Source organism: Dermacentor albipictus, chromosome 4 (assembly GCF_038994185.2).
Source record: "Dermacentor albipictus isolate Rhodes 1998 colony chromosome 4, USDA_Dalb.pri_finalv2, whole genome shotgun sequence".
In the NCBI taxonomy this organism is placed as follows: Eukaryota; Metazoa; Arthropoda; class Arachnida; order Ixodida; family Ixodidae; genus Dermacentor; species Dermacentor albipictus.
The window spans coordinates 151462172-151479270 of record NC_091824.1 but is presented as its reverse complement, the minus strand read 5'-3'; the positions used below and the strand labels follow the sequence as shown (position 1 = coordinate 151479270).

At 46.4% G+C, this 17099-nt stretch overlaps 1 protein-coding gene and 1 long non-coding RNA gene across 2 annotated transcripts; both read right to left on the bottom strand.

Moving 5' to 3' along the window:
* Positions 1 to 1010: 1010 nt before the first annotated feature.
* Positions 1011 to 12157, bottom strand: LOC135909762 (uncharacterized). The gene is made up of 4 exons (XM_065441831.1): positions 12107 to 12157; positions 10309 to 10773; positions 2466 to 2543; positions 1011 to 1852 (listed from the first exon to the last, which is right to left on the bottom strand). Exons 2-4 carry the CDS (start codon positions 10694 to 10696, stop codon positions 1131 to 1133), a joined length of 1188 nt encoding a protein of 395 aa, XP_065297903.1. The 5' UTR covers positions 10697 to 10773; positions 12107 to 12157; the 3' UTR covers positions 1011 to 1130.
* A 1674-nt stretch (positions 12158 to 13831) lies between these two features.
* On the bottom strand, positions 13832 to 16896 carry LOC135909785 (uncharacterized). Its single transcript, XR_010566795.1, has 2 exons — positions 16601 to 16896; positions 13832 to 14597 (listed from the first exon to the last, which is right to left on the bottom strand). It is a non-coding gene; the product is annotated as an uncharacterized lncRNA (long non-coding RNA).
* Positions 16897 to 17099: the final 203 nt, after the last annotated feature.

Here is a 17099-nt window from a genome sequence, read left to right as displayed (position 1 = left end):
AGCAACCTCATGTGAAAGCTACACTAGCAACAATTTCTCCTTCGCTGGCTCCCTATAGGGAGCCAGCGAAGTCCCTAGTCGGCTAGCGAAGCCCCTAGCGAATTCCCTAGTCGGCACCACGTATACGTGGTGCCGACTAGGGAATATAGCCCCCGTGACGATTTCGCTACCTCTCACCTTCCGCAACGTTGTTGCCGTTATCAGTGGTGTAGTCCAGCAAGCTGGTGCTCTAACACCTACCCACTTTCGTTTTCTTATCGGCTTCTTTTTGCTATAAAAAGCTGCCTGAAATTTTAACGCTTGTAGCAGCGAAAGCATAAATCCGAAAATTTGCCAAATATATAATATTTCGGCAGCATATTACAGTCCTGTAACACGTGAAGGTCAAATCCCGCTGCACACTTGGTAATGCGCTGTATCGCATCGTCGCATTGTTGTTTTTGCAGTTCGGCTTCTTTGGCTTGTTTCCCGCGCTTAGCTGTGGCTTCGCGCGCTCGTAAGTGGGGTCAGACTTGCGCCACCGACGTCTGTCTTTGACTTCACGTTGCCTCCTCACAACAGGTGATTGAAATGTATACTGGTATGTGTGTTGTATGGGTGATTTCGATGAATGTATGCATTGTTCGCTTCGCTCAGTTGAGAATTTGTAGCCCCAGCCTTACGGGGGTATGAGCCATCGAGGAGGTCACGTGATTTTTCACCACTGTTTCTGTTACGTTGTATGCGCGATTTCAGCGAATGTATGCACTGTGGGCTTCACTTTGACGAGTGCTTGTAGCTTCTGCACTACGAGAGAGATAAGCCATTACATTTTTTTTGCTTATTAAATTTTTTGCTTGGGGGTATGGGCCATTGCTGATGATGATAGTTTTTGTACCATTGAACCGGATGACATTTTTTTTTCTTCTTTCAAGGCGATCGGGCATATTAGCCAGTTGAGATTTTCGTTATAATGAAGACAACTTTAACCAAGCCTACAATTCCAGAACTTCAGACAATAAATGGTAAACTTGAAGAAAAACGTGAGAATTTTACGGCGACGTCATCCACTAACGGGCTAATAAACAGGGAAGCGTCCTTCTCCTTTGCTCCAACCAAGTCTAAAGAACCAACAAAGTTCGCAGCCACGATCATCGCCATCCGCCGGTTTGTGTGGGAGTGTTTGAATCCTGGACGATTGTAAGCGTGAGTGTGTTGGCTGCAGGTTCCTGCCTGTTCGGAAGGTTGAGCACGAAGTTCATCTGTCCGGTTCCCTGTTGCGCCTGATATCGCGGCGAAGCCGCACCCACCGGGGTGGTTGTGATGAGCGCGCTCATCGAGGACCTTTCCCCAAGGCCACCGCCTGGCGAAGACGTTCCACCAGAGAGCGTGGCTACGAGTGCCTGGGCAAGGGCAGCGTCCGTGTTGCTTGCCCTCCGCTTGGGTGAACGCGCGCTCCTTCGCCTCCTGACCTGCCGCCTGACCAGCTTCCTGCTGGGTCTCTTCCTCGCCGTAGTGCCCATGAGCTTGTCCAACCCGGTCATACTTCCGCTGCTCATGGACGAAGAGCCTGCGAGCGAGCCCGTAGAGGGTGTTGAAGCGGGCGAGCAAGTTATCGAAAGTGCTTCCACGAAGGCTCTAGTCGCTGCGTCTTCTGGCTTACTGCGCCTCCGCATGAGCTTGTTCTTGCTGGCTCGCCTCTTGGCCTTCTTTCTCGCCTGCTTTTGGACCGCGTCAACGTCTACGAATGCCATGGTGGTGAGACTCCCACTGCTCCTTGACCCAGAGTCATCGCTCCGCATCTCCGCCTGCACTAACGCGAAGCCAGTGCCCTGGTTGGACGCTCCCGAAGGCCTCCGCGGAGCAGGACTGCCTGTTGTCATTGAAAAAAAAAAGAAGGAGAAACAGGATTAAAATGTTCTTAGGTTATCGCATGTGAAAATAACTATATGTACAGTGTCAAGGAAATCGCAGAAATAACAGATCCGCCTGGAAGCGCAGCTTTTTCGGTACAGGGGCCAATTCACAAAGCTTTTTGGTACGCGCTCTTTGTCACTGTCTTTCGCTTTCGCTATGTTCTGCTCCAGGGTTGCTGAAAACTCCTCTTACTGTCAATTCCGCCGTAATGTGTTCTTGTGAATACAAGCCTAGACTTCTAGAGCTGTAATGTTTAATCTAGCATAGGAGGTTGAACCTTGTTTTTTCGGAAAATATGCATCAGCGCAGCGCAGATATATCAAAACTTTGCACAAAACAGCAGCTATCACCTACCTTTCGAGGCCTTCGCGCGTTTCCTTTTCTTTCTGATTATACAGGTACAGTGTCTGTTATTAAGGGATGACCAGTTCAAGCTAAAGTGGGCAAAGTTCCGCCTCCCTACTACAAAACTCAGACGCAGGCCTTGAGTAACATGCACGCTAGTGACCTAGCAGGCAGTGCTAAAGCCATTGTACTGCATGGTGTTTGGCCGATTGTAAAATTCATACCGATTCGCTTGCGACTACTGCTCCTGCGAATACTCATCCTGTGACCCTTGACCCTGCTTCGGCTTTTGGAGCTCCGTCCTGCAAGGAGAATCAGAACCTCATAAGAGGAACCTTTCGCTCGAGCACAACCACGGCTTTCCTATTGGTGACACTGACCGAAGAGAGTGACGCTCTTATCAAGCAACCGCCGAACCAATATTAATTGCAAATCATATTGACCTCAAAAAAGACGGGGACATAGGAAGAAAACACATAAACAGCACAGGCGGTTTATGAAACACGCACTTGAAACACATAAACCGTCTGTGCTGTTTATGTGTTTTCTTCCTATGTCCCCGTCTTTTTTGCGGTCAATATGATTTGCAGGAAATACCAACTAGGCCAAACTGAAGTTCTTCTGAAGCAATATTAATTGCATATAAATTTTCTAAAATACCTTTGGAATATTAAAATAGCCTGAACTTGAGATTTACGAACTTGTAGCACCAGGGAAAAGTTTCACAAATTTGTCGATTGAACTTCACAGAAGGATGATGCCAACGAAGCCCGTCTTTATTTCAGATGTTGCAGGACTCTTATGGTGCCATTACGTAATTCATTGTAAAATATTTAGCGCGCACAATTGACAAGGACAATGCGCACTTGTCGAACCCCTGTAATGTTATGTCATTGTGATCCGGTATTTTTTAACACTGACATTTTGTTTTCAGATAAAAACAAACTAACACGGGAAATCACAGAAGCATTTCATATCAAAAAGTGCGCTGAAAAATGCATAAGCCAACCATCGGTTGAAATCAATGAATTTGCTTTTTTTAAATACTGGATGAACCTTCTTATTCTGTTTTATGCGAAGCATATTACGAGAGCTCAACCCAGCTCCTCAGGCGCGGCGGTGTCGCCTTGAAACCACGTGACACCGTGACGTCACGACAGAGGAGAAGTGGCTTTGGCTCAACTCTTGCAAGACGGGCTGGGTGGGAATCGAACCAGGGTCTCCGGAGTGTGGGACGGAGACGCTACCACTGAGCCACGAGTATTTTTTTTTTATTACCGGCTTGGCAAAAGAAGGTACAATGTGAGTATTACATGGCCATAAAAACAACTAGTCAATGCCGGATCAGTGTGGTGTGATAAGAACGATGTAGGCTAATCACTTTGTCCAAAGCACCTAGCCAATCAGGAGGGTCACTCTGTGCACAGAAAAATTCGCGTATATATAACACACTTTCAATGAAATATTCATGTGCTGGGGCCTGAATAATGCGCTCATGTCTAATATCCATACGCGTTCGCCACACACTGTGCATGCACAAAAGCATTAACAGATCGACAGGCACTCCCTCTGGTTCCGCGCATGGCAGGAAGCGTATTCCGAAAGCACTTAACGGCAATTCCTTTTTAAGGCTACGTTTTAGAATATCCCACAAAAACACTGCGTCATGACAGTCCAAAAAGATATGCTCAATCGTCTCCGGTTTTTTGCATATAAAGCAATTCACAGACCAAGGTACAAAAATGCCTTTGCTTTGCAGCCACGGTTTCACTGGGAGAGTGCCTGTATGTAGTTGAAAAAAGAAAGATTTAACAGAAGCTCTTACCGGCATTCGTTTAACTCTCTTAAGAACATCTCGTTCTGAACCTAAAACAAATACTGTACGATACAACGGTACAGGCATGAATACATCAACAAGATCTTTGTACAACTTCTTACTAGTAACAACGGCCAAATATTCACTGGAAAATCTTGCTTTTAGTATTCGGAAAGACGCGACCACTTCACGCAAAAAAGCACTTAAAGGCATTGGCCCCGTATACATGGACGACACTACATAATCAGGCAATGAATCACGCAGTCTAGCTTGAATCATTGTTCTCAGAAAAGCATCCTTTTGATCACGCAAAAAAAGAAACCTGCTTACAATCTGTTTTAGGAACAAATGTGACAACCCCAGCCCCCCATTCAACACTCTATGGAACAGATTACTACGACTTGTACGTTCCCATGTTGAGGCCCAAATGAACATCGCAAATACTCTATGTAGCTTTTGCACAGACATCCTCGTCAGACACAACGCTTGCATCACATAAAAGATTTTCGCGACTAAAAACAAATTACACACTGTGGCTCTTGCAAACATTGAAAATTTATGCCCTCCCCATTTGCCGGTCTGGGTTTTCATTCGCACTACTTCATTGTCCCAATATTCTTTGCTATCTCGATAATGTTCGAGGGGGACACCTAGGTAGGTGCCTGGAGTTACTGCCCATTGCATGTTACAAAAAGTCTCGGGCTTGTATTGCCAATTCCCATGCCAAAAACCAAGACACTTGTTCCAGTTAATAGCACTTCCACTTGCAGTACAAAATTTTACAGCCTCTTGTACAACTGCTTTAACACTGTCATGGTCCGTACAAAACACTGCTACATCATCAGCATATGCTAAAACTCGAACTTCAGTTTTATGAAAAGTGTAACCCCGAATGTTTGGGCTCTTCAGCAGCCGCAAACAAAAGGGCCACTGAGCCACGAGTACGATGCTTCAAAGCGGTACAAAAGCGCCTCTAGTGAATGCGGTGTTGCCTTAGAAACGAGCTGTTTCTAAGGCGTGCGTCTCTTGCTCAGGCGCACATTTCGTTGCCGCGCCGAACGCTGCTTTGCTCGACGCTCACCGCGTCCAATGCGGGGCGCGTAGTCGCTGCCCTGTAGCCCATTGTCTTACACCCCTTGGCGGGTCGACAGGAACGCTGTCGCGTTCCACTCTTGAAGGCGAAGCAGTAATGCATGAGTTGTTTCTTCGTCTAGCCGAACCAATTATAACCAAGCAACAGCAGTTCACCAGGCTAAACAGTGGTTCAACAACTAAAATAAAGGCTAGTATGCTTCGCATCCTGGGCTTAACCTTACCTAAGCCACAGCCATTTTTTTAATCTGTTTCTGTTTTTGTTGCGCATGCTCAGCGCTGATAGCTGGGGTGTATATATGTTCTGTATCTTTCCGAAAATAAAATAGTTGTGAGTAAGCGCTCGTGTGTCCCCCTTCACTGTGTCCTTGTCAATTGTGCGCGCTAAATATTTTACTATGAATTCGTACCAACTCGCCCAACTATCAGTTCTGCTGCCATTACGCAAGTTTCTGAGCAGGTCATTCGGCAATTTTAAGTGCGGTCCGACACCTGTTAAGTAACGTAGCATTTTGGGCTCGTTTGTATGACAAGGCGAAGTTTATAGTGCACCAAAAGACGAGGACACGGGAAGACATGGTACACACAGGCGCTGACTTGGAACATTGTTTATTTTGAGTCAAAGAACCCCATATATATTCAATATCATTTCGTAGAAATCATCACAAATGCGCAATTTACAAGGCTCCCTTATCTTTACGCAGATAGGATAATTCTTCAAAAGATAGGGCAATTGAAGGTTTTGAAACTCAGTTATTTCGTAGCCTTTCATTCACTTCGGCTTCAATAATCTCGCGAGTTAACTGATCCCGGCTACTGCCAACAACGGAGCAATCTTGATATACTGGAACGCACGTGGTACGGCCATCGCCACTTGCACTGACAACGGACTTCCTCTAGTTTCGAGGCACCCACCCTGCGGAACCCACCCCGCGTTTCCTTTGCGTTATAGCAGCGTTCCTTCAAACGCTCGTTGAGGTACGTTGCGCTTTGTCCCACAAAATTCTTCCCACATGTTAATGGAAGCTTGTACGCGACTGCCTCGGCACAATCCTATCCTATCCTATCGGCATTAAGTTAGCCTATCTGCATAAAAATATGTGACCATTGCAAACTGCGCATTTGTGACGATTTATGCAAAATGATGTTGCCTATATATTTGTTTTTTTTTTTACTGGAAATAAACACTATTGCAAGTCAGCGCCTGTATGTATCATGTCTTTCTGTGTCCTCAGCTTTTCATGCGCTGACGCTTACAATACAGCCTGGGTTAGTCCCCTTTGAAGCCTCACATATTAGCATATTTTGGTATCTAGTTTTCTTGCGGAGTTACGGAAAGGTCCACCTTATTTTCCTTTCTTTTATCTCTCGTCATCTCGAGTGACCGAACCAGATGGTAACGGTGGCGCAGCAGTGTCTGTGCCTATGACGAAGGTCGGAAATAGTGAACACACACAGGGTTGAAAATAAGGCCCTAAACTTTCCGCGCCAATCTTCTTTTAAAAAGAGCCCCTGAATAGGCACCGCTGGTGATCTTACTGTATACACTAGGGGCCAAATTCACAAAAATTTTCCTTCGTAAGTGATCTTTCACATTGGCCTGTCACCTTCGTTTATATGTACTGGACCTGCATTACTCGAATGCGATCTTACGAACAATTTTTAAGAGCGTTCTGCGAATACTGGCCTATATAAGCTCTATAGCGCCGCACAGCGAGCATTCTACAGAAAGCTGTAGGCTTCTTATAGCCGAGATAGAAGCAAATCAAGCAATGGTGCCAGGTGGTGAACCACCCTTTCTGCAGCAGACGCACTCTCCCGGCCAGCGTCCGCAAGCTACATTGCTCTCCCGCATAGTCCCTTGTGAGAGGTAACGCCCCACGTCCTTCTCTGTTGTCACGACCCCCGCGCACATAACAGCGACCGTTTTCAACCTTTATTAATATTTTTCTCTACCTTGTTGCTGTTAAGTTGTGCGTTTAGCGTGAGTCCTCGTGGTGTTTTCGCATCTGCCATGGGTTATTTGTTGAGCTACAGGTGTCATGAGTGTGACGCCATCTCGCTCATGGTCAGAGCGACACCTTGGAGCAGAATACGCAGATTCTGCCTTGGTTTTTTTTAGCAGTTCTTGCGATGCACATTGGTCTGCTACTTTGCATACGCGATTGTAACCGCGTCATCTGTAAGCACGGCACTTTAGATTTAAATGCCTGAACCTGGTGATGGATCATTTGAAATATTGCACTGTCAGTGTTTTCAAAACACATGAGCACGCTGGAACGCGAACTATGTCGTTGAAATGGTTTTGCGGTTGCTTATTGAGAGCACACATTTGTCAACAAGAAAGATGGTCTAGCGCCCCAGGTCAACTTCCGCGTAAAAGAGCCACTTAACGATGTTGAAATGAGTAGTAGATAACAGGAGCAGCAGTCACAAATTCGACATTATCTTTACGATTGTTCGAAGGGCCTCAATGAACTATGCAATGCTTTTCGTCTAGTTCTATGTGAGTGCGAGGATGTAGATATAGCTTTTTCCAACGGTTTAAACGATAATCAATGGCATGTGATTTTTTTCGGTAATAGAAAAGCAAAGAGAGAGAGAGAGAGAGCAAATCGCGTTGAACAATAAGACCAACTACAACGAAATTTAATTTGGCCTAAAATGACTGTAAATGCCTAACCTGTACTCAAAGTAATCGTGGCAAAGTCGCACGGCTGCTAATTGCCTAATTTTTTTATTAGCAGCTATGAAATAGCCCCTATATAGGCAACGCGGGCACCTGGAGACAAAGCGGTAGCGATGTGGATATGGCGAATATTGAAGAACCGTGCGCCGCTCTTGATCTCTCAGTTGCACACGTTGCGCCTAGGCAGCCAGGCGCATTGCTCGCTTATCATTTGCGATTGACGGGCGTGTCTGTCGGCGTGCGTTCTCCCTGTTGCACTTGTGATTTGAGCTGTTGCAAGAATGCCGATGCGCTGCGTCGCCGTCACGTGTTAGAATACGTACTCCGAACAGGAGCAGTGCCTGTGCAGTACACAATGCTGGGTAGCGGAAGGCCAAACACACATTTCCTGTCCCAGCTTTCAGAGCGAAAGCATGCACCGCGGCGCAGCAGGCAAGTGCCACGCGGACCAGTAAACGCGCACAAAGCATGGAAACTGCACTTGACGATGCTGCACAAGCTACATTTCAACAGCAATCGCTTACCCATCAAGATATGCTTAGCAAACACTTTCTCGGGGTGACTATCTTTCTCGGGGTGACTATAGGTATTATATGCCATGATGGCACACGAAAACCAGAGATAACGTTCAAAGGTAAGGTGTATTCAAGGGCGATATTCTCGAGCGATCATTTCCGATAGAGCATAATCTTCAAGGTACTTCGTGCTTTCCTACATCGAACGCGTTGAACTAGACGAACGGAATCCTTTCTGAGACACCACCAGAAGCGATCAGGGTCCCCATTCTGCATTTACGAAGAACGCAACGTGGCTGCCATGGTGTAGATTCGGTGGCAAGCCATGCAGGAATGCAATGCCGCCAGAGCGAAATGGGCGAAGGTTTATTGTGGCCGCTGCCCTGCGTATATAACCATGCGTTTACGCCCACTTAGTACCCAGCCCCTCAAGCACCGCCGCGCCAAGCGACAGCTACTTATTACCCTTTGCTACAGATGGCGGTAGTTGACTGACCGGTTTGATCGGTCGACGAGTTTGGGGCTTCCTGCCTGCCGGAGACGCTAAGAGCTAAGATCACTAAAATGTTACCCTGCGCTTTAAACGTTTAAACGTCACCAGGAGAACCGCGGCGTTCAGTTACTGCCGGAGCGCTAGCGGACAAGTGCGCGGCGAGTGAGCGCTTCTCTGTTTGTCGAAAGCGCAAACGCAACACGCTCGCTTCAGCGCATCCGAACATCACGCTGCTGGTCAGCCAACCTAGGGCGCGATGCACGCTCTTCCAGTTACTGCGGCGTGGGTTAGGACATGTTCTATACCCGCGCCAGCCAATTTTCGCCGATGTATATAGTGAAACTGTGCAACCCATTGATCGCGCCACCGTTAAGTCGGACTATACCGACTATACCGCACCTTTAGCTTGGCCACCCCAATGCGCTTTTCTTTGAGCGGAAGCGGAACGCATCGAGGGCCTGCTGTTGAACGTAGGCAACCAGATAAAGGAAAACTGGCTACACTCGGAGACTACTTCGCATTAAAAAAACGTCGTGGCCGCGCAACGGCGTTGTCACAGCGCATGAAGCGGCTAACAAAGTATACTAACGCTGTGGCTAGCACACCTGTGGGAGCTGGTCGTTAACACACCAGAACGGAATGCAACCCACGAAAGCAGACAAAACGGGCACTAGTTCTCTACATTCTTCACTATAGGTCACTTCCGCAGGGTGATAATGGCGGCGTTTTTTTCTGTTTCAGTATGAAAAACCATCGATTTTTGCGAGCTTTGTGACGCATTGACCTGTATTCCAAGCGTAAGATTTTCCACAGAGGCTACTGTATGTTTAAATTATCTGAAACTGGGCTCTTTATGCAGTGAAAAATTTCGTTGCAGTTGGCCTATGAGAGAAACAAATGATTCACTAATGGAAAAAAAATTGTCTGTAAGGCTAATACAGTAAAACTAACGTCTTTTGATCGAATACGCTAATGCGCACGAAGACAGAAGTATTAAAGGCGCTCGCAATCGTAATACAGTGTATGAGGAATGCTATCATTGGATGACGAACAGTCGCTACGCGTTGTTCAGAGCAAGTTTTTCTTGGTAAGCAAAATGTACGCAGCAAGCTAACTGCTGTGTACACTTTATCTTGTTGCTACTCGGATATGATACCTGTAAACTCACTGGGCTTGCTGTATATACATAGCATGCAAAAGATATGGTTCTACCATGTCTTCCAGTCTTGTGCTGGCAGACTCTCGCTCAGAACCACCAATGCTCGCATTTTTTTTTTTTTACTATTGAATAAGCCTGAAATGAGGTGACTCAGTCACACCTAAGTTCACCATACACCTAAGTCACACCTACACACCTAAGCCCACGACTAGGTGCGTGATATGGGAAAAGGAATGGTTCGCATGAAAAACTACCGCTAAGATCGACGCTGCAACGGGTTCTCTTGCCCGTGGCTACGCTTACCCGAAATAGATCCACAGATTTTCGATCCTGCTGGAATGCTCTGCAGTATCGTGGTGCTAGGGGACGTCATCTGAACTTCGGCGGCCAGGATCAGGTTTCCAGAGGACGTCTGTTGCACCGGTATGGACGCTGGCGACGCAGCTGTGCCAGACATAAACATAGTGGCGGACGACGTGCCTTGAACAGGGCTTCCAGGCGGTGGCCACATCATGGAAGAACCCATTTGAACCTGGCTGCTTGGGTCGAAGTTGCCCGTGATGATGGTGGGGTGTGGCGAGGCGATCACGATGATCGGCTTCTTCTCCGTGTTCTGCCTGGCTCTGCGTGCTCCCACGTCGTCCTCCGAAGCGCTAGCCTGCATGGATGCGCTGATTTGGGCCCACGACATGGCGACGATGGGTGCACGGCCTTTCCTCGGGCGTGGAAAATGTTTTTCTTTTCAGGCACAGCCTGGTGGCGTGCAGCCTGTAAGTAGAGAAAATAGGTAAGCTTTATTCACATTCAGGAATGGCAGTCTGAAGGAACAAATGCCCAAAGATATGCTTTTCTAGTTTATAAACATTTTTGGTTAGGGTTTCATGAGTGCAGAAGGAAGGTAGGGATATGGTGGCTACAAGAAGGAATTGTTAAATGTCGCCCGGCGCTACCGGCCTTTTATCGCAGTCTAAAGATGACATAGATAGGATTTCCGCTACGTTGAAGATCTTATGAAAGCGTAAAATCAAAATTTGAAAACTTTTCAAGGATGACTTGAGTGTGCGAAAGTTACGGAGTGTTCACGATGATTTTGTTATATTTCGCAATCCGCTAGATCCGTTCGGTCTCCTGCGGGAACGAAGACGCGTATCCAGTTAGACCTTCGTGTCGGGCTCGGTCCGCACAAATCTAATTTGTCTAACTGGACATGGGAGCGGATTTCACCCGAAGTACTTTTCTGTCGAACAAGCAGGCCGTATTCAATGCCCTGACTTTAGCCAGACTGTCGTGCAGAAAAGTTTCATCCGGGAGTTCGTGCGCAAAGCGAATGTTTGAATTTTTCTTTGTAAATGTGCAACTGCCCATTACGAACAGCCAAATCGCAATGTCAAAGACTAGCACCTAATATTTCTTTTCTTTTCTTTCTGTTCTTCCACTGCTAGACCATATTGCACCATGTCCTAGCGCTGAATTTATAACTCTTATTACTGATTTAGTTTTGTCGTTCTATGGTTGTCCTCGCTAAATTTACCTATATTCGCCACTGCGATTGGTCGGCACCTGCTCACACGTATCATATGAATCGGAGACTAATTTGTCAGTGAAACGGGGATGGCACGCTCAGCAGTGAATGTATAATTGATACTATTGTTTGTGACATTTTCTTCTAGCATATGATGGCACACAGATTGGCTGCAGCTGCACGAGATAGTCGCTGGGCCGATTGGCTTTTACTGCTCCATTTTATTCCAGATTCTGCATCGTACCAAGCCAGCATCACTATATGTAATTTTTCAGAGCAATATGGCATGTCCTGTCGCGTCACGTGGCCTGTTGTTCATTGGATCGTTCACCTTCGCTGCACAGATGATAGTGCGGCTAGCACAGGCCTGCGAAACCGGAAGGACGTGCTCAACAGCAAAATCTATCATCTAGTGACCTGCGCCGATTGGTGCAACCGCACTCTACCGCACATCATTCGTGTGCTCTGATCAAGTCTGCTTGAGGCCGTGCTTCGATTAATTCTTCGTTGCACGACGCTAACCAACTGAAACGCTAACGACCTAGCGTAGCCAGTCGTGAACAGGTTGCATGTGCTCACCGTGTGCTCGATTTAGGAGGCCCCACGGTCTTTCGAAGAAGCAGAACCGCGCTGACCAATTTTGAAGAGCCGCACCAAAGATGGGCAGCACCGGTGGCCGCGCCCCCGCAAGCTGCTGGCAGCGCCCCGCCGGTGCCCAACTGCTCGTTCTGATCTGCTCGCGCCCTCGTATTCATGCTTCGAGAAAGACAACGCTCTGATTCAGTTTTGGCTGCGTGAAACACTCTTGTGCCATGTTTTGAGGCTACAAGAGCAACCATAATAATAACGTCGTTGGTCCTTTTGTATCCGAATGTTTGTATGTGGATTGTCTCTATTTACTATTACAATTTTTTTTCTTATTTTTTTGCATTTTCAGTAAAGCATGCCTATTTTTTCCCTCGACAGGCTTCGTAAGTTTCGTAAAGCAGACTTCACTTTTTAAGGCAATAGTGTTAAGAGCCCCGTGTCGCAAGAATGCCAGTGTCTGCTCCGGCGTCGACGGAGCTGTCCGCGATCGAACATTTCCGCGTATTTTTAGGGATATGTATATGCCATGCCTTGCTATATGACATGTGATATATGCGCGTTACATTGCCACACCATTCTATCGCCAAAGTTGCTCTTACCTTCTCTTCCATTCTTGTCAGAGGTATTCCTCACAACTTTGAGAAGGACAGCCACAAACGAATGTCACGAAACAAAACACTGTCAGCGCATGCCTTTTATGTTAAATTTTCTCATACTGAAATATTACAAGTGCGAAACAATAACAGAAACCTGCAAATCATGTATTTTTTTCTTTTTTTACTTCTTTGTGTCGTTCCTTTCTTTTTTTTTTTTGCGCGGCTGTGCACAACTTCCAGGATCGGTCCTGACAACAGGCCGCATTTCTACCAGGAAGCTCGCCTTCGTACATAGCGTTCGCCGCCAGCGCTTCCCGGTAAACATTACGGTAACATAAAGCTGGAGTTGCCAGGAAGTATGAGAAGCAAACAGGGCTCTTTGAATGCTGTCGTGTTCCACTCTTAAAGGTAAATCTTAAGCATCATCCATTTTATTTTCGCGGTATTTCGAATTTGTAATTGTTATTTGTCAATGTCGTGAGCTTTCAGAGGTAATAGAAGCGGGTCCAAAATCTACGCGTGGATATTGAAATCTCTAGTAACTTCACATTGCTCGCGCTTTTCACGAGCGCTTTATTTTCGTCTAGGTAGATTCAACAGCAAGAAAGAGTTACCCAGGAATGTGCTACAGAATACATTTATCACCTCTCATTGGTTGTGTTGGCTTAGCCAAAGCTGTTGGGTTATAATTTCTACATATAAATTTGTTATTTTGTCTGCAATTGATATTTGCAACCTCTATGCTTTGTCCATCTTTCGTCTCAGACACTTAGTACCACTTAATTCCGCTTACTGGCTCTTAGTGGGTGCTATGCCCGATAAAGATAAAGTGGTCGCCCGATAAAGATAAAGAAGTACACGTGTCAATATAATGTATGCTGTTACTCTATAAGTGAAAAATTGCGGGCCCGGTAAAAGAAGAAATGATTTGAAATATACGTTGCAGAAAATAAAATTAGGAGCTGAATTCACAAAGGCTTGTTGTCGGTAGGAACCTCTTGAGATTTACCGGTCACCTTCGCTAATATAGCGAATGCCTGACACCTTCTCTTACAAACTATTCTTGCGTAATAACGTTTGTGCATAGCGGTAAAGTATGACCAGCAGGGATGAAGTACGATTTTCTCACAGACTTTCAGAATTTATTTTTCTTCAAATGTCCTCAAGGACTTGCGGTCAAGAGTTGGCAGTACGGTGACCGATTTTACATCTTCACTTCATGGCCGAATGGGTTCCGAGTAATGGCGAGCTGTCGTGACGAAAGTCTCTCTGAAGCATGAAGCCAGCTCTGAAGCTCACAGGTCTCTCCTACCTACGCTGGCCGAACGAGAGCGCGCGTCCTCAGAACATGAGCAGCGTGGGCACGGAAACGCTCTCGGTGACTGTCGTCACGGAAGAGACCTCGCTCACGACTGGCGTGGCCACGACGGGGACCACCGGTACCACCGGCACTACAGGAACCACCGGCACGACGGGAACCACGGTCTCCACGATGACCGGCGGTGGAGGAGGCACCTCCACGAGGACGGGTACGGGTACGGGTACCGTGGTGACCGTGACGTCCACCGGAGCAGAGGTGGTCACCACGGTATGCGAGGACGAGCTTGCAGCCACTGTCTCGACGCTGCGGGTGACGGGCGGAGGGGTGCTAGTTGTCGTACGCGTCCACTCCACTACGAGAAGGTCCGGGTTCGACATGGTGGGTGGCTGCTTCGACGGTCGGCGAACCGCGTCAGGTCACAGTGCGGGCAGGTTCAATTTTCACTCCCTGTACCTCGCGGCCGTTTGACCGGCCTTAAGACGCGAATGAAAGTTGTGTCCCTGCTGTTTTTTGAGAACGGCGATGCGCTTCCGAGGCACTTTAGATGAGGCTGGGTTCAGGCAGGCTGCAGAAACGGTGTGCAACAGGAAAAAAAAACAAGCAAAAACAAATACCATTAATTGTTGCGGCAAGAACTATCAACCGATTTTACTAGGACATCTTCGTGCGTTGTCGTTAGCACGATTAACTTCGCGTGTAAAAATATAGAAACAAATGAAAATATGGACAGGATGTGCGCTAGGGCATGTCCATGTTTTCTTGTGTGCTTTGTTTATATGTATGGTCATGCTCAATGGAGGGGGGGTGGGGGTATTAGACGATTTCCCCAGTGAGCAGAGATTTATTCTATTGACTTGACATCACTAAGAGGAGAGGGGCTATTCACGCATAAGAAAAAATATCGTGAAAAACTACCTACAGCCTGCATGATGCATTGAAGAGTTATTTTCTTGCTCTTTAAAAAAATACCTGTTTTGAAGGATGCTATCCCAATAAAAAAAAGTGATAACTTATCTGAAAGCACGAATGACAGTGTTTAGGTTTTATTTTCACAGCTGCAATCATTAAGACATTTAACTTGTCAATTACAGAAACACAGCAGTACGCAAAAACAACTACGTATTGAGTGCTCTTTAGGCAATCATATATTCTTCGTAGTATCTGCTTATCCAAACCAGAAGACCCCTAGCTTCCTTTGCAGTAGTCTAATTGCCTAGGAAAACACTCTGGTTCTGTGGTTTCTCGTGGTATTCCCTATCTAGCTGCGAACTTAACGAGTAGATATTATAGATGCGGCGCGTTTTCCTGTTCTTTGCTACCCCACATTTCTTTTGCAGCTATTTTGCAGATAATCAACTGTGCGATTGACGCAAGAATCAAAATTACGAAACTATATAATGAACAGAAATTAGACACACGGTGGGGTGATGATACCGGTAATACTTTTTACAAAACTCGGTCCGTATTCGCAATAACGAAAAGCTCAGAAGCTAGAATTATTCTTAAGAGGCAATTCCAGGAAATCTTCATTCTGCACATCTGTTAAGAAATGCGGCACGGCAATGGCAAAAGGCGCTTAAGAAGAAAACATTTTGCTCAGTGGGGCCACGTTCGTAAAGCGTTTCGTTCGTAAGCGTTGTTTGTCATTGGTTGAGCATTTTCACTAATAACACTTTGCCCAACATAACGATTGGCTGGCGTTTAATCTTACGTACAACTCTAGTGTAGGAACGTTTTTGTGAATACGGGCTCGACGATCACATTTATCGAAAGCACTCATGCCAAAATTGTTCGCAAGAGCAAACGCCGGACAGTTATGATGCTGAAAATGCTTTTAGCGCCAATGGCAACGGGAACTTACAAACAGAAAGCTTTGAGTTCGGCCTCCTAGATCCCTGTTAACGTTTTGACGATAGAACTTTTCGTAATAGCAGTTATGAGCCAATCTTGATGCAAGACATAGTGTTATTAGCAAAAGTGGTTGTCCAATGGCAAACAGCGCTTACGAAAGAAAATCTTTACGAATTCAATACCTCTCATATGTGCTTTCTGCGAAGGGCATTCACGTCGGGAACATCTCATCATCACACCAACGTTATCATGACTGGCGGGCGCCGGAGCGCTGGCCATTCAGGAAGTCATCTTACGTAAGAAGTTTTGTAAATGCAAGCCGTGAGCTGTCGCCGATGGCATCAAATTACATCCGTTTGTTTACTAGGCAAACCTTGCGTATTTTAGGCGTTCTAGCGCTAGAAGGTCGATGCTCGGTAGGGTCCCCCTTAATCTTGAATTTAAGTCATCCACGACGAAATTGTCGCGTTCACGCTTGGAATAGCGCAATTTCAATGCACTCACTTCGCTGACAACTTCCCTTTAGCTAGCGCTGCGGCCAAGATTGCTGCTGTATTCTCAAGCGCACGCTGGCCTATTGCTGCCGTGCTTCGAGTCCCTCCTCGCTAGTAACACTGCGAAGATCGAGGGAGTAGGACGTCATATCTCTGAGAACCCCCGGTAGGTTGTTTCTAAGAGATATAAAACAACCTTTTTGAGCAGCGCCAAATGGCTTACCTTTCAATAGTGGCGGACTGCGCAAGCCACACGGCGTCTCCCCCGCACTGACCCCAGCGGCGGCGACTGGCTTCTTTTACCTCGCTTTCTCTTCGCAGCTCGAGATTGCCGTAAAGAAGAAAATGAAGGTTTGAGAAAGGGATTCTAAAGGGGCTTTAAAAGGACGGCACAATCGCACTCTTAATTTTTTCCCCTTCATGATTTCATTTCTTTAGCTTGGCCAGTCCATTCTAAAACGGCGCTTTGTTTGCATTTAACTATTTTTTGCCTTTCACCTTGCTGAGTAAGAGCCGCACTCTTTACGTCATCGCCGTCGTCGTCATTGTAGCGGTAATTTAAAAAAAATAATAATCAACAGCAACAACAACAACCAAATTTACAGCACCCAACATTCATTCGTCAATCCTTAACTTTCACGTCAAGCTAGAAGTTCACAAGCAACGACCGTGCAAAGCAATGCTACCAATAATCGCTTAGCAGAAACGGCGGCAAAGAAAAA

Excerpts from the sequence above, each read along its gene's own strand:
- LOC135909762 (XM_065441831.1), bottom strand. The coding sequence starts at position 10,696 with ATGTCGTGGGCCCAAATCAGCGCATCCATGCAGGCTAGCGCTTCGGAG. Across the intron at positions 2,544-10,308 it reads AATCTGTGGATCTATTTCGG|GACGGAGCTCCAAAAGCCGA; the intron begins GTAAGCGTAGCC and ends TTCTCCTTGCAG. Across the intron at positions 1,853-2,465 it reads CAGTAGTCGCAAGCGAATCG|GCAGTCCTGCTCCGCGGAGG; the intron begins GTATGAATTTTA and ends CAATGACAACAG.